This window comes from Empidonax traillii, unplaced genomic scaffold, assembly GCF_003031625.1.
Source record: "Empidonax traillii isolate 1590-97213 ecotype Southwest subspecies unplaced genomic scaffold, ASM303162v1 scaffold170:size2694500, whole genome shotgun sequence".
Classification (NCBI taxonomy): domain Eukaryota; kingdom Metazoa; phylum Chordata; class Aves; order Passeriformes; family Tyrannidae; genus Empidonax; species Empidonax traillii.
Window position 1 is genome coordinate 1,380,745 of NW_020955363.1, and position 21,020 is coordinate 1,401,764.

Below are 21,020 nucleotides of genomic sequence, written 5' to 3' on the forward strand. Positions count from 1 at the left end.
AGAATGGAGTTTGCGATGGGAGCTTTTCTCCGACCAGCAAGCGGACACGGAAGGATGTGCCAGGCATTGAGGCAATCAACAGCCTGCCCAATAATTTGCCTTTGCCCGCTGTTTCTCCTCTTCACCAGCTTGACATGAAAGCTCCCCTGCCCCTGCAGAACAGCGGAACTCACAATAGCGGTCTAGAAGACTTGGGTGAAAATGGTGGGCTTTCCGAGATAAAGCTCCCTGTTAATGGCTGCAACGAGCTAGACGATGGTTTTAACATCCTGCAGAACAAGGAGCTAAAGCAAGAGCCTTTGGATGACTCCAACTGCATAGACACTTCTGAAACATCTCTTTCAAATCAGAACAAGCTCTTCTCAGACATTAACCTGAACGATCAGGAGTGGCAGGAGCTAATAGATGAACTGGCAAACACCGTTCCAGAGGATGATATACAAGACCTGTTCAATGAAGACTTTGAAGAGAAGAAGGAGCCAGAATTTCCCAGGCCTGCCGCAGAGACTCAAGAGAGCGCGAGCGTGAAAAGTGATCCATCTCATTCTCCATTTGCTCATGTTCCACTAGGGTCTCCCCAGGTGAGGCCGTCTTCGTCCGGTCCTCCATTTTCCAACGTCTCCACAGCCTCCAGCATAGCTTCTGTGTCCAGCGCCCCACCAGCCCCGGTCCCTGCCAGCTCACCAGCAAACTGTGTTGTTCAGTCACCTCAGACTCCCAGCCAGGCCCACACCCCAGGCCAGACGCAGGTGCGCTCTGGAAATGGCTACCTTATGAACCCAGCAGCAGCCACCGTGGCAGGACCGGGGCCTGGGCCAGTGAACATGCCGAGCGCTGACTTGTCTCCAGCTGAGCAGCTCAAGCAGATGGCAGCCCAGCAGCAGCAAAGAGCCAAGCTCATGCAGCAGAAGCAGCAGCAGCAGCATCCAAATCAGCCCTCAAGCTGGTCACCTGTGGGCCCTCCATCTAGTCCCTACGGAGGACCCTTCAGTGCAGACAAACCAAATAGTCCAATGATGTATCCTCAAGCCTTTAACAACCAAAACCCAATAGTGCCTCCTATGGCAAACAATCCCCAGAAGACCACAATTAATAACTACCTCCCTCAAAATCACATGAACATGATCAGTCAGCAGCCAAATAACCTGGTCACAAACTCCTTGAGCAAGCAGCCCAATATGCTTTCTTATGGCAACACCAAACCTCTGACCCATTTCAATGCTGAGCTGAGTCAGAGGATGACCCCACCGATGGCAAATCCCAGCAAGAACGCTATGATGCCATACATCCAGCAGCAGCAGTCCCAGCAGCCCCAAATGCAGGCTCAGATGGCGCACCTGAGCGAGGAACAGAAGCGCATGCTCATCATGAAGCAGAAAGGAATGATGAATCAGCCCATGGCATATGCAGCACTTCCTGCCCTTGGTCAGGTAAGCGTGAGTGGATGGTGCGTGGGCAATCAGAAAGAGGCTGATGCAAAGGCTTAGTACCTCTTTGTGCAGTCTCCTCCACCCTCCTTCTCTTTCTTCTGGAGAATATGGAATGTCATTGCAGATGCTTCTCAGACTTTTCCTGTGGTATTGGAGCTTGATCATATGAAGAAACGAGTGAGATGATGTTGCATTATGGTTTGGACCTGTTGTTAATTCACTGGGTTTTTTTTTTCTGAACTAGCACTTTTCCCCTGTGTTTCTACTGATTAGTGCTTAGGGTCGCTCTGGGAGGTTTTGAGTCAGAAGTCACTCCTCCTTGGAGGGTTTGTTTCACTTTTTTCATAATGTAAGATTTGGTGGTTGTGGACCCCAAACCACTGCATGGCTTAGTTTCCACAGGGTAGTTAGCACTGTAACAAAAAGAGGGAATAGCTGGACCCTTCTTCTTGGGGAAGAGATGAAGCCAGCTTTAAACAGCGTATTTGACATTTTGGCTCCAGGAACAAAGGAAGGACATTTTGGGTGCTGAGTGCCTTTGGTTTCTACTGGAAGAAGTAAGCACATCTGAATGCTTTTAGTGGTGCTTGAAACATGATGATGAGATGAGGTGGTTTGTTCTGGAACTTTTGAGCTGTCTTTAGCAACATCAAGTATTTTATTGTTGTGAATCCTTTCATTGTTTGTGAGTCTTTAGGCAAGAGGCTAAAGCCATGTTGGCTTGAGAGGCTTGGCATCACTGTCTTGCAAGTATTCCATGCTAACCTCTGGAGCAGCAGTTGCCAGGTTTGGGGAACACTCTATAATGAGCTAATAGCCAATTTGAATAATGGTTATAGTAACGCCCTGTCATCTCCTGGGTCAGCTGGGTATTCTTAGGTGAAAAGCCCCTGTAAAGGTCTGCCCACTGGTGTAATGGAAAGGATCAAGAATAAATTTTCCAAATGTTGTTTTGAGAGTTTTCAAATTAATTAAACTTAATAATCAGTTCCTCAAATTGGTGATGCCTTCACAGAAGTTATGCGCCACCTAAACATGTCAGGAATTCTGATATAATAGTACTCTAATAAAATTATTGGTTGATGGTCTTAGCATAACAGCTTTTCACCAAATTAGCTGTTTCCACACCACCTACAAGGAATATTTCTTTCTGAGCATGGTCTAACTGTGATTCACACTATAATGCATGTAGAAATACATCAAAATTTGTCATTGCTTCAGCTTGTGGAGTTTGGGGATCTACCAATAAGGAGGAGTAGGAGCTTTACCAGGTCAGAGCCAATCACATATTATTTTAAATGAATTGCAAAACAAAAAGAAATGTTCATCTGCCTCCTGTTTTTGGTTCAGGATGTATGGTGACAGCTCAAAGGTTTGTATTTTTATATTAATTCTGCTTGCCTATTGCATTAGACATAGCTGGTCTAAAGCCTCTTCTTTTTGGGAAGGCTTATCTAGAGAAATACTGCAATAATGACATGGAACTCAGACTGTAATCGGAGTTACAGATTTGTCAGGTTGCAATAGAGAGGCAGAGGGTGTTTGGTCACACTGTCTAATGCTTTATCATCTTTTTCTTTTGTTTTTCTTAAATCTGTTGAATTCAGAGACCCAGCAAACAGCTGAGAGGATGAACTGTCTGTGTGAAAGAGTTAATGTCATCTCCTCCATTTCATAAGTTGAGAAATTCATGTTAATATCTCTATGCAATTCCCTAGTATGAACAGGAAGCCGAGGTTTCATATATCTAATCTCACTCAGTTCCTTTTCTTTTTTTAATGTAGGAAAAACTAGATATTTGAATACAACTAGACATTCTTCCATAAACAAGTCCAGATATTAAGTCATTTCTGTGTCATATAAAGAAGAAACTTAAGGCAGCTCATACTTTGTTATAAATTATGTGCAATTCACAATTATTGACCCAGTCAGAATGAGGGACTTCTTGCTTTTGTGTAGGCGTAGAAAGGTTCCTTTACTACTTGTGGAACCCACTTGCCTACACTGAAGGGATGTTGTTTGCCGAGGAAGGTTGAAATAATAGATTTCTAACTGTAATGTATTTCTTCCTTCTTTCTTTCCCTGATTCCCTGAAAAGTGTTTTTCTCTGGAAAATTGGAAAGCTTATTATTGTAAGATGTGCTTGATGGAACAGATTGTTTTTGCAAAAGTGGTGAAAATGTTATGCTGATATTGTTGAGTTAAACACAGACTGATGCAGATTATCTGATTCTATGGCTTACTGCAGGATGCTGATGGTCACATATGAAAAATAAGGAGATTTTACTCTTTAGTTTGAAATACATTTCTGAATATAAAATGAACGTATCTTTCCAACAGTTTATAGTTCATTGTAGCTTTGAATTTTGATACGGATTTACAAAAGTGTGTGTTAGTGTTAAACTATCACGCTGATTTAACAAATGTCATGTAAGGGGAAAAAGAAACTACCTATTGCATCTCACGGTTAACAGTGACCACATATTTCTGTCAAGTTATTCTTACAAGGGCATAGTTGAGAACCAAAAGCTGATCTGGGGAACATCAAATGCGTACGTAAACACCTTGTCTTATTTTCAGTGTACTGCTGTAAAATTTAGACATGGCTTGGTTTTGTGCGCGTGTACAGACACTAATTAAATCCATTCCCATTTGTGCCTCAGGTTGTAATAGGCAGCATTTCTACGTGAACTCATTGCTTCAGTTGTTGAGCGTATTTTAGCCAGGCACACCACTTTTTCAGTCCAGCTGGGACCTTGCAAATGCTCTGTGGAGGTCAGCTGTCCGTGACTGTCCTATTAAAGTGTCAGTGCTGGTGCTCCAGGCTTATGTCTTGGGCATGCTGAGCATCACTGCATACTCCTGTGAAGAGAGGTGAGCAGCGAGAGAGGAAGCCTTTCAGCTCAATATATCCGTGAGTCGCTGGACAGGCAGAGTGCTAAATTAGCAGCTTAGCCAGCAGAACTAGTATCCAACAGAAGTAGGATCTCTCTAAAGGCTCTCTGCACTGTCGGTGTTGAAACTCTTCCTGTCAGATGTGTTAGTCCTTTGCTTCTCTGTGTAGATCCAGGGCTGGTACTGGCACTGCAGTTGTAGCCCTCAACCAGCTATTGCTTAACAACCCATATGCCCTGAACCATTATGTCCTATATCTTATTCTATAGCTTGTTTCAGTGAGGATGGGGTGTTTTTCCCCAAAGCAGATACTGGTTTGGATTTTTGCATCGGGAATTTAAAGCCATGGTCAGATCCTGACCCATCTATATGCATCAAAACCCATGGTGGATCCTGACCCATCTACCTTCAGCAAGATTCTGTCTTCCTATGAGTGTTCCCTTGCGTCTGACTGTTTTCCACCTGGTCAGGCTTGTATTTAGAAATCCCTGCTCTCTGCCTCGTTCCACATACCCTGATCTGCTCTAAACCTAGTTGTTAGTTTGTGACTACACGGCAGGTGTTGCCCTTCAGCCTCTTGCTTTTTCTGGGTGTTTCTTTCATTCTTGCTTAGCTGTGGCTTACAGGCTAAACCAGCAAGTAGATTTTCACAGGGCTGGTAACTTGTTAGGTATTTGAGGGATAGAGGTCCTCTACTCTTCTGGTTCTCTTGCACCAAGATGCAACAAGGACTTCATTATGTCATTTAAGAAATTAAAGCAAGCAAGCCTGAACCAACCTCCTTCTCTCAAAAATTAGAGCAATGTTTAACCTAAAATATTCCATTAAGTTTTTGAGGTGTATGTAAGGTTTTATGGGATGCACTCTTTTTTTTTTTTCTTTAAACCAAAGAGTAATTTCAAATTGAGGAAAAGTGAAAACATTTTCTTTGGGAAATTTCAGAATAATTAATTGTGCCTTTTCTGGGTTCCAGCTGTTCAACATGCATGCATAATGGTAAGGGAAAAAAGCAACCCAATGGAATAGATGTTGAATGGCTGAGGCAGAATTTGATGTTTGGAGCCAAGTGTGCGAGGGAGAGTAATGAGAGGTCGAAACAAAACAGAATTCTCTGTGGGTGTAAGAAAAATAAAACTCTTTGCCTGCATAGGACTGTGAGGATGCTGCAATTATAGTTCCTATTGAAACCACTAGTTACGTTGTTTGAAATCGAAGGGATGTGAGTGAAGGGGAGAAATGACACCATCCTGCAAGAATATATTCACTTTTTTTCCCCAGTCTTTTGTTTTAATCTTCCAAATTCGAGGTCCATCATCTCCTCAGTCTGGTTTTGCATGCCAAAGATAAAGGGAGATCTGTGTCCAGAGAACATTTTTCAAACTTAATCGTTGTTGTCCTTTCAAAATGAAAAGGTGTGTCTCTCTCAGGAATTGTAAAAGAGATTTTACACTTTTTTTTGAAGGTTATCTTTGGGATAGTGAGAAAAAGAGATCATTTATGTTCTGGGATTTGGTCTTTTTTAAAAGCCTACCTGAAAGTAAAGAAAGAAAGGCTACAGATTTGTATTCACTGCATGAAAGTGTGGCAGAGTCACAACTATCTTACCAGATTTTAGGGGAGACAGCCTGGGACAGAAATAATAACAGAGACAGCAAGAATCACTTGCTGAACAGCCCACAGAGCTGTAGAGGATGCCTATCTGTTCTATGTTTGAGTTGTAGATGCTGTTTTATATAAGATGTAGGGCCTTTCTTTTACAAACGTCAAAATCAGGAAATCAGTCTCCCATAGACTTTTAAGGACAAGGGATTAACAGAATGTGTTCAGATGGATTCTGACCATCTCACCAGGCAATTTCTAAACAATAGCCTAGCCTTCTTACCATTCCTGCTATCATCTGCCCACTGTGTTGAGAAGAGGCCACGTCAGCATAAATCACTAGAAACAAGTGTTGGACAGCACTTGATTAAGGTCAAATCTCCATGGCATAATCTTAAATCCAAATCTGTGGCTTAATCTTAAAAACAATTTTGTTGGTATTTCCTTATTTTGTGACCCGTGATTCTTTACTTATTAATCTAATACGCACTTTGTTCATTTCATATGGTTAAGTTTTTCTTCAATACAAGGTTTTTTCTCTAGTCTAAACCTTGCAGAATTGAAGTATAAGAGCACTGCTCCCATGCCCCAACCAAACCAATCATCCTACCATAAGGAAACGGGAATAGGCTGCCAGGGAAGTGATTGATTCACCATCCCTGGTGGTATTTTAAAAGACATGCAGATGTGGCACTTAGGGACGTGGTTTAATGGTGTACTCAGCAGTGTTGGATTATAGGCTCTTAGAGGTCTTTTCCAGTTTAAATTACTGTATGATTCTATGGAAACCATACACGGATGTCTTTGGTGAAATCTACTTTCCTGAAAGCATGCTGACCAGTATTCCCTGTTACATCCTGAGTCATCAAGGCTGAAACTAGTTGTTCCATTGCTTTGCTGGGGAGCGTGTCAGAATAATGGGTCTTTCCCTCTTTAAATAGCACTGTTGTAGTGGTAAATCTTTGGTTCATAGAAACTTCTCCACTTGTTCAAGATTCATTAGAATACATTGTTGTGTGATTTTCTTCTTTTCTAGTTTCTCTACAACTCATAGTGTGAGTTATTCACACCTGTAAAGAAAATGCCCTACATTACTTTTAGAAGCAGATAATTTGCATTACTGACTGCACAAAGTGTATACTAGAAGTCCCCCATTTTACTTTTTTTAAGCACTTTTCCTTCATACATCATCTCAACTGCTACGTAAAGAGCAGTTTGTCCTGTTAGTCAGTGAGGCCCGATAGTTTGATAATTCAACGTATGCCAATCAACCCTCCTTCAGATTTATTCATTATGACTCCAGTTGTGATGCACTGTGATTTTGAAATGTCTATGTCCACTAGCAGCCAATTTTTATATAAGGTGCTACCCTTTCCTGGTGTGGGGTTTTTCAGGGGTGTCTTTCCAGTCTCACGACCCATTCCACCTTTCATCAATGCCAGCCATAACCCATTTCTTATTGTCCAGGAGCCTTTCTAACTCTTTGTGTTGATTGTATATGCTCATAACATTAATACACAGATGGTATAAAGCTGTATTCCTTCCACCCACTTCAATGGTTGGATAAGCTGACAACAGCATTGCTGAACATTCTGGAATGTTCATACCGTGCTCTCCCCGATGCTGTGCTCATCCATGGGCTGATGTGCTGCCCTCTGAGCATCAGCATAACCAATTTAGCACAAAAAGGCTGATGCTTTCAGCACTAGACATGACTGAAAGACCCACATAGCCTTTTCTTCGTACAACAGTGTCCTAATGTTCCCTGGAAAATCAAAAGCACTCCTTTCTGTCCTACTTCCTCCACCCGAGTGGTCATCTCCCTGAATCAGCATATTCACTGTGGGAGAGCTACAGGATAAACCCAGTCACCCGCTGACACCTCTACTTTTTGTGGATCTGGAAAAGTGTTTATTGCAAACTAGTACCTGTCATGTTTTGACGTAAACAGTGAGTTCAGCTCATGAACTGGACACTGTTATCGTCCATTTTTATTTTGAGCAAAGACTTAATCCAAAGACACAAAGAGTAAGGTTCCCATCCTCAGGAGCACTTTGTCTATTTACCCTCTAGTACCTCACTACTGGATGCCAGAGCTTGCAGAGTGCTTATCTGAGAATCTTGGTGTGACTTGATCTGATCTCTTTCTCTCCAGTCTGTGATCTTGCATGGTCCAGCCACGATGCAGTTTGAATCGTAGCTTGCACTTAGACAACATTTCAGAGTTTTAAATTTGTCCCTGTGAAAATTCTCCAACTCCATGACTGTCCTTAACTTTACCTTTTTCTGGAGTGTAGACATTTAGAGTACTTCTTGCCCCTGTATTCATTTTCCTTCCATAATTCCCAAGTTTGCCAGTTTGCTTCTCAACATATCAAAAATATTATTCTGACCTTAACTTTACTCAAATCCATATTCCTGTGTTTAAATTCATGAATATATAAGTCTGAACATTTTAAATGTCAACTCGTGCCCTGTAACACGGGTGGTCGGAAATACTCAGAAATTCTAAAATTGCTTTGAAATCATGAGCTCATAAAATTAATACATATTGGGGGGGTGGAGGGTTGGTAGTTATCTTCCTGTTTGTCTGAACTGCTAGGATTCTTGATTTCCAGCTATTCTTTATCCATCTGGGACAGGAGTTTGCTTTCTAAAGTAAAGCTTTGATTCTCCCTTACCCCTTTGACTCTAGAATATGAAAGTGAAGGGAAGACATGTCAAATTATGAATCTTACAATGGCATAATAAATTAATGTAATACTGGGATTTTCCTTATCCCATTTCAATCTCATTCTGTTCTTATGGTACCCAGCTGCACCATTAAGGTTATGGTGCAACTCCAAATATCTTGCTTGGAGGTAACCAAAGCTTCTCTTTTGTTGCACTTGTATTTCTAAGGTGTCACATAGTCCTTTTAGAACAGACACATCAGAAAAACAAATGACACTGTTTCCAAATTACTGTCTGTGCTGAATACACAGGTGAAGTAATTGCTCAATGTGCATCAAAATTCCTTCATTTGCCACCAACAAAGAGGCTGTGTGTGCAGTGGATTTACTATACTTTGCAGTTCACGGCAGTGATAAAATCAGCAGGAGCTCCTGACCAGATTTACCAGTACAGACGCAGGACCAGGGAGGTCTCTTCTTCACCTCTCTTTCAAAAGAGGCACAAGGAATATATCTTCTTTCTCATCCAGATCTCATGCTAACCACACTGAGGCTGGTAGTCAGCTTTCCTTTGCCAGTAATGGGAGTCAAGCAAACCTTGAAACTAAATTTGGAGGAGAAGAGGCTTGGCTGGAAAGGCTGGGGAAGGCTTTGCAGCCATCCACCCAGTTCCCATGGCACGGGTAGTTCTGCAGAAGACACCTTCTGAGTCAGCTGACTGTAAGAAATAGCAGATATGTGTTGAGCACATCTGCTGTGAGCAAGGAGGGGGCTTTTCACAGCAGCCTTCTGCTTGTGCTTAATGTGTGGTTTGGATCTGAGCACAGATCTACCACATTTTCACAGAATAACCTTTTAAAGTGGGGGGTTTTCCCTATAATTTTTAAAGATCCGAATATAAATAAATAAATGATTAGTCTTCATCAGGCATAAAACAATGCACTTGTGATTATTGAGAGCTGGACCCTTACTGCTCACTGCACTGATTGTAAGACATGAACCAAACTGTCTCCTTTCATGCTGCATTTCCATCCTCAGCAGCATTTCTAAGCCTCAGTGTCATTTCATATATCTCTGCAGACATTAGATTTAGAATTGCCTTTTGACTATTCTGTTCTGCAGGGAACAAACTGTTAGCAAATTCCTTTGCTAGGAAAGCCTCTTCCGAGTAGTCAAGGAGTTTATTCTCCAGTTTAAGACTGCTCTCATTGTCTTTTCCACCCTTTGCAAAGAGAACAGGAGATGGATCAAAAATTAACTCTTTCCATTACTTTTTCAATCTCCCTCACAAAGCAGGGGCTTATACAAGCTGCGATTTAATTCCAAGCAAACCTGTTAGGGTTGTGGGTTTTTTTCAGTAGTATTTCAGGAAGTTTCATTTTACATATAGAAATATTCTAGCAACAAGAATTATTCTTGAATAAGCAGCACCCTCCCCCTGTGTTCCCTTTACTGTGTGAAGGATGGAATATCATTGCTGTTTAACTTGGTTAAGTAGGTTTCATGCAGTTTCTGCTCCACAGTGAACACCCAGCCTGCTCTGCCATGGACCCCCTTTCCTTTCCCTGCATTCTCCTTTTGCTCTGATTTCTCTCTGTTAAGGAGCTTGCAGCAGAAAACTGCCTATCAAATAATCAGTCAATGAAAGTAAAATTTAGAAGGTACCCTCTAATTAAAAATACTATTTTGAACTAATAACAGATTGTGATTATCTTAAAAGTATCCTGTTCTTCCCTTTATTTTTCCTCAGTCTTCCTTTTTTATTTTTTTTTTCTGTGACAGGTAGGTGACTCCTTCCCTGCCCATAGTCCTATACTCAGGTAAACAGAAGAAGAGACACCATGAGGAGGGTAAATTATGAAAAGTCAGCATGGAGTCCTCCTTCCCTCAGAGGATGTTTGCTGACTCCCCATGCTGTACACATCCTCTTTCCTTGTCTCCTGCACCATCTCCTCATTTGTGCTTGCAGGCTAGATGGGAATGGCACTGGCTTTTGGCAGGGGCAGACCAGAAGGGCTGCCACGTTTCCAAGGCCGAGCTTCAGTGCAGGTGGAGAGTCAGCCCGCGGAGCAGGGCAAACTGCTGGGTTCCCATCTCAATGTATCCACCACTAGTTACCAGTAACGGGGAAATTAGTTCCTTTGCAAATGGGGGAATACATGGCAGTCCTTTCCAACTGCTGCTGGAGGCAGTCCTGTACATCTGATCAAGCTGATAAAAAACCCGAAAGTTGAGAGGGAAGAAAATGTTGGTATTTCTGCTGTGGTGCGGCTTTGTGCGGAGTGTTGGAGCCACGTGTCAGAAGAGGTAGTGCCCACCTCAGAGGTCTTGAAGCTAAGCAAAGGTTACACACAACAATAGCTTCCTTTTGGGTAGCACTGTGAGGAGCTTAATAAAGTTAGAAATGCCTCAACTGGAGTTGCCAACATCTGTGCTACTCTGGAAGGTGCAAGAAATGGCAGAAGAGAAAGAAGGATGGAGAGAGAAAGTGAAGTATACAGATATCTTGTGTGAGACCGAGCACTGCCAGAAAGAGAATATCCCCTGCTCTGTTGTAATCCCTGTGTTCTTTAAATGTTTTCCCTCTACTCCCCCAACATCCCCCCAGCAGCATTTTGGTGGCACTGAAAGAGGCTGCTTGTTTATCCCAAGAGCATGAATACAGCTCAGCTCTTTTCCTTGAGGAGAACATCACTAAGTACTGACTGATGTTCCAGCTAGGGACTTAGGAGAAAGTAAGGCTCCTATTTTCAGAGGAAAAGTAATAGTCCCATTTTCAGGGGCTCATTTTCACTCTCCTTTGTTTACTGCAGTTCACGGCTGTAGCTCAAGAGTGTTCTGGACTTGTGAGCTGACAACATCACTGTGTTTTGTGAATTTAGGTGTGGAGCCAAACAGCCCTTTTTAAAACTTGTGTGTACATATTTCTTTGTGGCTAACATAGCTTTTAAGACATATATTACCAGGAGCTTTTCTGTCCCTTCTTTAGAGCAGTGTGACTTACATCCTGCTTCTGTGCCATCAGCAGAGGGCTTGGCCACTCGATCCAAGAGCAGCACTGTGATGCCAGGACCAGTGTCAGCATGTGTTCTAAGCCTTGAGCTCATCTGCTTTCTGTGTCACTGCCTAACTTTTGTCAGTGTGAAGGAGTGCTCTCTGATGATCAATCTATGCTCCCTAGGATGTTCCAGCTCAATATGGAGTTGTGCCTTCCACTTCTGAATGCCTATTCTGTCTTTTATTTTATCTACATGGATCTTAATTTAGGTGCTTTCCAAAGCCTGGTGCTGCCTAGAAGCATGATGTTATTGGCATGTATGTTCCCTCAGAAAGATTTCCTAATGTCTGCGATGTCTGTGGTAGGAACACTTAATACCTCTTGAAAGACTGTCCCAGTAAGTGGTTAAGTGCAGATTTGGAGTCCTGCATTCAGGAGGTTCTGCCAAATCCCAGCTGATGCGTCTAATTTGCTAAAGAATGTGGCTTCTGCTCTCTCAGCAAAGATTTCATTCCTCATGGGCAGTGGGAAACTTGCCCTCTTTATGTTAGTGTTCACCAGCTTAGTGTTGTTTGAGACAGCCAAGTTTGTTACTAAGGAGAGAAACCAGTCTGTTGGTCCCTCTGTTCTTTGTTCTCATATAGTGGGTGCCTACATGTATTCTGGAGTCCTCCTACCTCATACTGAGCCCCTTTTTTCATGTATGTGAGGGACATATTGCATGCATTAGCCTGCAAGCATATCTTACACGCTGGGAGGAAACCACCCATTCTGTATCAACACATTTTCCAAGCAGGTGGCTTCCTCATTTACACCCAGTTGGAGCTTGTTATCAGCTCTTCCTCTATGGTAGGAGTGGGAGCTGTCTAGGGAGAGTCAAGTGTCTCTTAAGACAGCAAGCCCAAGTTCGGCAGCACTGTCACAAAAGCACGTTTTAATGTTTTCTCTGTCTCCTTTTCGCTTCTGCTTCATGCTTGTGCAATATTAAAGTCAGTTCCTCACTCCAGAAGCTCTGTCTTTCACTGCTTGTGCTAGCATCCTTCTGTAGAATCTGTTCTGCCAGGTCTCTCACTGCTAGCTAAAATGTCCTGTTTTGAAAAACAGGTAAACCTGTAAGATGCCTTTTGTTTCCTTATGCAATTTGCAGAAACTGAGGGAAAGACAATGTCTTTTGAAAAAAACAGGAAGGAAAATAATTTGAAAGGGTCTACCTAGACAGAGTTTAAGGTCTGTCCTGAGAAGATGACTCCTCCTTTTCTGACATGATGTTCCTTGTAGGTTTGAGACTTAACATTCTCAAAAGAATCTGCATTTTAAATTAACTTTTGTACATGGCATTGCCTACAGGAAGCAAGATTCCTGAGACTGCCCAACATGCACTTTCCAGGGAATTATTTTTCCAGTGTGTACTTCTTTCCCTCTGAATCCAGCAGGTTAGGGTGGGGAGGATTTGTGTGTGTGTGTTTTTGTTTTGTCTTGTTTTGGTTTTTTTGTTGTTGTTGTTGTTTGGGGTTTGGGTTTTTGTTTTTGTTTGGTTGGTTTTTTTGGGGGGGGTTTTGTGTGTGGTTTTTGGTTGGTTGTTTTTTGGTTGGTTGGTTGGTTTTTTTATTGTTGTTGTTGTTTTCAATCTGTCCTTTATTATTTGTCTGTTCCTTTTCTCTCCCCTTCTACTCCAGGAACCGTTTTTCTTTCTCTCACTCTAGGTTCCCTGCTCAAGTTTACTCTTTGTTTCCCCTCATCCAGTTTTTATTTCTCTGCCTCCCCTTTTTTTCCATTTAATAGCACAGGACCTTTTTTTTGGTACTGTCACAGTGCACAGGAAATTATTGTAGACACCATGGATTTCTGTGGTCTGTGTACCTCCAGCAGATGGAAATAGTATGAAATATTTGTTGTCATATTAAATGCTTTTTTTTAACCAGTCGTGGGACCAATGAAGGACTGGAGTATCTTAGCTATAATCTCACTAATGTGCTGGCACTATCCATGTGATAAATTTGGCCACTCCACCTGCAATTCTGCCTGCTAATCCATCTCAACCAGGTCTTGAATGTTCCAAGCTGTGGAATAGCATCACTGGATCAAGACTGTTTGTCGCGTGCCCTTATCACAGATGGCTAAAACAAAACAAAAAAAGTAGGAATTTTCTATTGTTAAGTGGCCAGTGACATGTAGTCTCATACACCTTGAGGATTTGTCTCTGGCAGGAGAAGGCAGTAAATCAGGGTTACAAACCCTTGCAGTCTTACAGATAGAAAAGCAATTTTAAGTGATTTTTTTGGGAGAGCGTCTTTTAAGCTTCTGTTGCCCTTCATGTCATGTGAAACTGGTCTCATCACTTGAAGACAGCTTCACTGTTCCCACAGAGACATGCACAGAACAGAAATATTTGAAGCCTTTAAAAAATTTCTGGAATAGTTGCTATGTCTGTCACAAAGTACACAATGTCCATGAATTAATAAATGTAAATTTATTGTATGTGATCACTCTGAGGCAGCGTTTACCTCATTCATCTCACTGCATGAGGGTTGCTAGTCCAGTTATCAAGGAGAAGCTTCTCCGGTTTTGAGAGGTACCAGTGGTTCACAACACAGCTGCTCACATCCCCCAACCTTACTCTACACAGTAGAAGAGAACATGGTGTGTCTGAAGCAGGGTATCAGTTGGAGATGTCAGACGTTTCACACCATGACACAAGAGAAATCACCTGCTGTGCCACTGTAGAAATTTCCCTTTGCATTTGCCTGGTTCCTGCACCTGGTTTGCAAACAGTGCAGGGATTACATTCTCAATCCTTCCCAAACTGTGGATAGGAACAAAAACTGCCAGCAAAAAAAAAAATAATCCCTGACTCCAGTTACATAAAGGGTGGGCTGTTTTCCAAGGCCCTGCTGGGAGGGACACAGGTGTCACCTGCAGGCACACTTGCAGGGAGCCTGCTTTGGCTGGGGAAGGCTGGAGTGTCAGATGCACTGCATGCCTAGGATTTTTGTGCTAATGGAGCAGTGGAAAAGGCTGAAGTTGGGCAACTGGGAGGGGGAAAAACACGGGTACCAGTGTAGCCCTTTAGGAGAAAGCAGTTTGTGGAAAGAGTGGGGCCCATAAACTCTCCTGCCTCGGAGGAAAAGCTGCACTGCTCACGCTTGTGCACATGTGTGTGTGCATTGTGTGCAGGATGTTTCCCACTGCAGCTGGGGCAGGGAAAGCTGAGCAAAGACCAGCAGAACCCAAACCTCTTATGGCTTATTATCAACTCACCTGTCTGGAGCATCCTGCTTGCCTGCTCTGCTTCCCAGCCACTTCACAAGCCTTGTGTCAGAGAGGGTGCGTGCGCTTTGGCTTCTGGGCAACGCAGGTCAGAGTAGAGTGGAAATGTCAGGGCTGTAACCTAGGCAGAGCTCCCAGCGTTCTGATTCCTGTAGCAAACAGCAGCTGTGTATTTGCCAGCATAGACTGGAAGCTCCCCTGAGTGCACTCCAACATTGCTTTTTCACCTAAGGCAATTTACGTGTCCGCTTTCTTCCTCTTCAGCTCAGGTTCTCTACTCTAGGTACACTGTACTGGGTCAAAAAATCCAAAACAATAATGTCAGTAAATAAGTTGGTTTATTAATGCTCCTGATAAGCACATTTCTCTGGAAAAATCATGGACTTTTTGAAAATCCTCATGGGTAAGTCTGAAATCCACAGACTGCAGAGGACATTAAACAACAAGGCACTGTTTTGTTTTTAAGATGGTCTTTTATCACCTCGTGGATTTGTCAAAGAAAAGAATGTGGGTCATTGTGATTGATTTTCAGTTAATTGAGAACTATGTGGTCTCTCTCTGTCCTCCATTTTTCCTACCTATTCCACCACTTTTATTTTCCTATTAATAGACTGTGCTTTGCCTTTTCAACTTAGAGCTTTCTCACCTACACAGCCCTAGTCAATGGGAGCACTTACGTAAGGACTGCACAATCTGCGTCTGTGTGTCTTAATGGAATTGGAGAAATGGTGGGGCTTTTTTTCCTAGTTCTTTGGGATTACGTTCTTCTTTCTCAAAAACTTTTTTTTCTTGGCCTTACAAAATTAGATCACCACTATGCAAAAACCAGCCCACTGTGATCACAGCTTTGTTGCACAATGCCTGTGCTTTCTTGAATGTTGTTCCCATCTCTTCAAGATTAAGCAAGATCCAGTGGGTTGGACCTTTGATCTGCATAATAAAGGGCAAGGAAGCATTTTGTAAATCCTTCCTTTCCTCTTTATTCTTTGCAGTTTGGGACCTGAAGGCTTGAAATAATTTTTGCTTGCTAAGAGGAAACTTTATGTAATATATGTGGAGATACTGTTATGCTAATTAGTGTTGTTAGGAAAAATCAATGTGTGTAAGTCATCCAACAGCAAGCAATGGTCTTCTCACAATCGGCAATTTATCATGAATTGCCAATGCAGCAGGAGGGTCAGGACTATTTTATTCAGATAAATTTCTCATTCATTTAGTCAGTAAATCATGGTGCACTTCATGATAGTAATTTTTAATGTGACTGCATTTTGTTAAGTTTTAATCACGCATAATGGATTTTATCTGACAATGAGGTCAACCTGTAGTCTCTTCCTCTGTCATTTGTATCTTACCATCCCATCATGGACAAGATCACAGTCATGCCCAGATTCCCCAGATGCGAGGGGGGTAGGGAAGTACAGGAGGCACAGGAAGATGAGCTGTTAAGACTGATTTTAAGCAGTTGAGGCTTAGGTGAAGATTCATCCTGGGTGGAGATTTACCCTGAGTGGAACAACAACAGATTGCTGTGTTTTTGCATGTGAGTGTAACTGAATTTGTTTGAAAAAGGTTTGCACGAGCTCTCCAGTGACACTTTTGAGCTGACCAGTTTGAGTCAGGGCTGTGGGAGCACCTTTAATCCACTGGTAGGGATGCAGCTTATGCTGTTCTATTTTCTGCATACCATGGTGAACTTTTGCATTGGAAAAGTAGTGGAAGGTGAGGCATGGAAATGAGACAGGGAACCTTTGTGGTTTTCAATGAGAGACAAGTTCATTTTTTTGGTGCCTTCATCTTGAGTCCGAACTCTGCTGTGATTTGCTCATTCTTAAGCTCGTAGAAAAAGATCAGGAATGTGCCCTGGATCTCCCTTGCATCTTCAATACAATTCTGCTGTTCTTTCTTATGTTTCTCAATGGCTGTGGAGTGTTTCCATTTGCTTCTTAGATATGTGGTTTGATTTGATGTTCTTCCCCTTTGAAGCAAGCTATAGCTGTCTTTCCTCTTTCCTTTTCTGGTGGCTTCCCTATGTTTTGGTCATCTCCTTTCTCCTACCTCCCTTTGCAATCTTTGTCTGTTGTCCTTCCACTCTTGCCTTCACTCCTTTTTTTCTTTTTCCCTTTTTATCAACCAAAAAGATTCTCAGTCTTCATTTACTTCTGTAAACACAGTAAGCTCTTGTCCACTGAAAGGGGAAATGGGAATACTGGGAGGAGTGTAACACAGCACCAGAGATGCTGTTCTGCTTCAGGTTTTAGTGCTGTGCTGTTGATGGGGGGGTTGAGCAACTCTGAGGAGCTGCTTGGGCTGGATGGCTTGTTCCAGGGGAGGAATGCTGTCAATCCTCACCGACTGCTACAGCTACCACTGCGGCAGAGATGACGCTGCATCTCTCTCCTTCTGGCATTCACAAGTCTGTGGTTACACATTCGGGCCCAGGCTTATTAAGCCTCTGCCCCTGGGGCAGAGACCTGAATCTCCTGTAGGGACTCCTGTGCTCTTCTGGCACTGGGGATGCCTCTCACTGTCACATGGGCACCTGCATGGTTCCTTCGTGCAAGATCAGTGTATCATTTAGAAAGCTGCTTGAGTTCCTTGGGGATGAAAGGTACTATATGAGTATAAAATCCTCTTACTGTCCCAGAAGGCTGGCCATCGATCTCGGGAGAGCCATTTCAATTTTCCCTCCAGATCCCCTGACTTCTCTCCTTGGTTGTTCCTCTGAGAGACTGACAGTCTGGAGAAGGATGACCCTTTCTCTTACCACAGTACCAGAGTGGGGAGAGGGAGAATTAATTGTCCATGAATTTTGTGGGAGGCTTTTTCTCCTTTATCAAATGATTAGGATACCTTGTGTGTTCTGATTCTGTGACTCACCACCCTGTGGCGGTTTCCATGTGGAGCCTGACCTGCTCTTTCTAGTTTGGACTCTCTCTAGTTTTGCTGGTGCAAGTCAGGAATATTCATTGAAGATAATGAATTTATGTAGAAACCATTTAAAAAAAAAAACTAGGTCAGTTGTTTGGTAAATGGAGTAAAACTCCTCTGTTTTGTGTTTGTTTGTTTGTTTGTTTGGGGGTTTTGTTTATATTGAAGAGAGGAGCAACCTGAAAACATTTAGTGTCTTAGCAGGTTTCTAGTATGTCTCTGTTTCTTTGTCTGTCTAATGAAACTTTGCCTACAGCCTCATGCATTAGCAATGCAAAGCAGATTTTGAAAGCCAAGGGAATCCAGGCTCTTCCAGATGAACACTGACTTAAAAAAAAGATAAAAATCTAGAAAGAAGAAAGGTTGTCCAAGTGGCATATGGTATGACAGTGACCCTACTGTAAGGACAGATGTACAGAGCTAATCCTATACTGGAGCCAGATAACATTCTGAGGTTAGGAAATCAAAGCCCCATGCTTTGGCTTAGCAGAGAATTAGCATGTGGAGCCTGCAGTTAGTTCTGGAAACAGGGCAATTCAGTTCTTAGTCATGTTGCATTTGGGGCTTTCAGCTTCAGTAGCAGCAAGATCCTACCTCATCCTGTGTAGGAAAATCAGACCCATGCAGTTTGACCAGGGAACAAAGTGTGTTTAGTAAAGCTTCAGTGTTTAGATGGATTTGTGGAGAAGGTGTATACTGTTTCTGATAATTAGTTCAGAGAAGTTCATGTTTGTTACAGCAGAAGCAAGTCATTTGCTGTTTAGGAGCTGCATGAAGTTGGGGAGTAAGTGCTGATCTTCAGAGATCAATAAATGACTGGGAGGCAGAGACTGCAGTAGTTGGTACCCAAGCGATGTTTTGGGTTTTTTTTCACATGGGGACCTCAGGAAGTATCCTACAGCAAACTAAGCTTCAGGCTTGTACAAGAGCCACCTCTGCACATGGAATGTTAATGTCCTTTAATGATGCAACTGAGTCCCCGACGCTTGTCAGTGCAGCCGTAGTTCCCTTGAATCCCTTAACAGGCAACTCTCTGGCCAGCAGATTTTTGAGGCAGCTTCAGGTGGTCAAGCACTGTGCAAAGGCTTCCAGAGAAAGACAGGTGATGTAATTATTTCAGTTGCCAACAGTACCTGGCTTGGCGTTGAGTGAGTGAATCTCTTGTTACATAAACTCTCTGCCCTTGTTAAAAAAAAAAAAAAAAAATCGTGGTCAGTAATGAAAACCAAGAATTTTTTCCATTCTCCAGCAAACCTCTATCTCTACTGCACCCAAACCCACCTCTCTCTGCCCTGCTGCTTGTGATGTCCCCCTTTTTCTTCTTGTTTTTAGCAATGAGAACTTCCTTATGTATATTTTCTGATAGAAAGTAGGTCATGTCTTCCAATACACGATATCAGTAGCAATCCTTGGAAAACAGAAATTAATAGAGTTAGTTTTGATGCATCAGTTTTGGTGCAGTTTTGGATGCCTGTGCAGCATTCATTTAGGCTTGATTTTTAAAATGGCAAAATGATCCTGGTGTCAACTAAAAAGATGATCATCATTGAGATGTTTTGACCACACTCATTACATATCTTTTTATATTTACTTTTATTTTCTCACAAAGGGAGAATTTGGGTGCAGGAGAAAAACACAAATCTAAAATGTCTAAAAGCAACACGTGATGAAAAAGAAGAAAAAGTACTTTCAGGTTTATTTTGCAAAGAAATCTCCTGGCTCAGTTGCAGAAGGTAGACAAGATTTAAAGAATTTGTTGTTGTTGTTCTTAAAAGCCTATGTACATGTTTTCTACTGGATCATTACTGGTCAGGAATTGGGACCTGTCGTATTTTTTTTCCTATTTCTTATCAAACGTTCTCCAATGAGCTTGTCATAGTATCTGGATTCCAGTATAAAATCAACATTATGACAAAGTTGTTGTATCTCAATCACTCCAAAGTTGAGCTGCTTTATCTCTTTAAAAGACACGTGTCAGATTTTTTTAACACAATCTTTTTGAAGGAATTTTGGGCTTATTCATTCCTTTAGAAGCAAGCTTGGGTGTTTATTGTCATTTCTGTTTGCATTTTGCATTCCAACGGTGGTGTTATTAAAAAAATATATTTTTTTTAATTGGCCTCTGTGCGTATCTGTCTCTGCTTTCCTGTCGCATCATCTGCTGCTTGTTTTCCCCCCTGCAAGTAGAGTTACATTCTCTTGCTTAGAATAATGCATGATGGGGGAAAAGAGGAAACTCATTAAAATACTTAAACCAGGAAATAGTCCACTTACACAATCCCCTCTTGTTTTTGGTGGCGTCCCTGGAAGCCCAAGCACAGTTAGTCATTTCTGCACACACAGGCAAACAGCCACTGTGAATATTTAAAATCCAATCTGTTTAACAGAGTATCTGTGCTGGGTTTTGTTACAAGTGATGGATCACTAGTAGTTTAAAACTCAGAGGCTGGGAACTTCTTTGGTAAATTGAAGAGAATTATTTCGTACTGTTGAGCGTCCCTGTCAGAATGTAAAAGTCTATTAGCAGAGATGGGATTGCACACCCAGGGGTTGCTTTCAGTATGTTATTTACTAAAAAACATACGTGCGTAGCAAAAATCATACGCAACAGCCAAGATTTCAGCTCTGTGCTGCTACCCTCAGATCCAGCACATGTACAGAAAACACTGTGTAATACTCACCTTGCAGCTGTGGTCTGATCAGGTTTCTGCCTTGTGAAATACAGGTTGGCTGAGCACCTGATAAAGTTGCTTTTAATACCAAGGGCTTGCTCAGTAATGGTGCAGTGGAAATTCTTTTAATTATTATACGTAGTCATTGCTGAACTTTATGGCCCTTCTGTTTGGAGTGCTAAAAATTAGTGTAATAGAATCATAAGAATTGAGCCAGTCCTTCTATTCTTGTTCCGTGCTCCTGACAGCAGGTACAGTATTCCAGTTGACATGACTGTGTTTTTCACATGCAAAGGGAAGTTTTTGAAAAGTCAGTGATGCCCCCACATCCCACAGAGAGTGCAGGTTGGTTCTCCAGTGTTCTTTTCTTTTCTTTTCTTTTCTTTTCTTTTCTTTTCTTTTCTTTTCTTTTCTTTTCTTTTTTCTCTTCTCTTCTCTTCTCTTCTCTTCTCTTCTCTTCTCTTCTCTTCTCTTCTCTTCTCTTCTCTTCTCTTCTCTTCTCTTCTCTTCTCTTCTCTTCTCTTCTCTTCTCTTCTCTTCTCTTCTCTTCTCTTTTCTT

The 21,020-nt window shown here is 42.1% G+C and overlaps 1 protein-coding gene across 1 annotated transcript in view; it reads left to right on the forward strand.

Moving 5' to 3' along the window:
* The window catches only part of MAML3 (mastermind like transcriptional coactivator 3), a 239,372-nt gene that overhangs the window by 149,524 nt on the left and 68,828 nt on the right, over window positions 1-21,020 (forward strand). Inside the window, exon 2 of the mRNA XM_027885725.1 lies at window positions 3-1,430. Within this exon, the coding sequence (XP_027741526.1) occupies window positions 3-1,430 (1,428 nt within the window). The remainder of the gene's footprint in view (window positions 1-2; window positions 1,431-21,020) is intronic.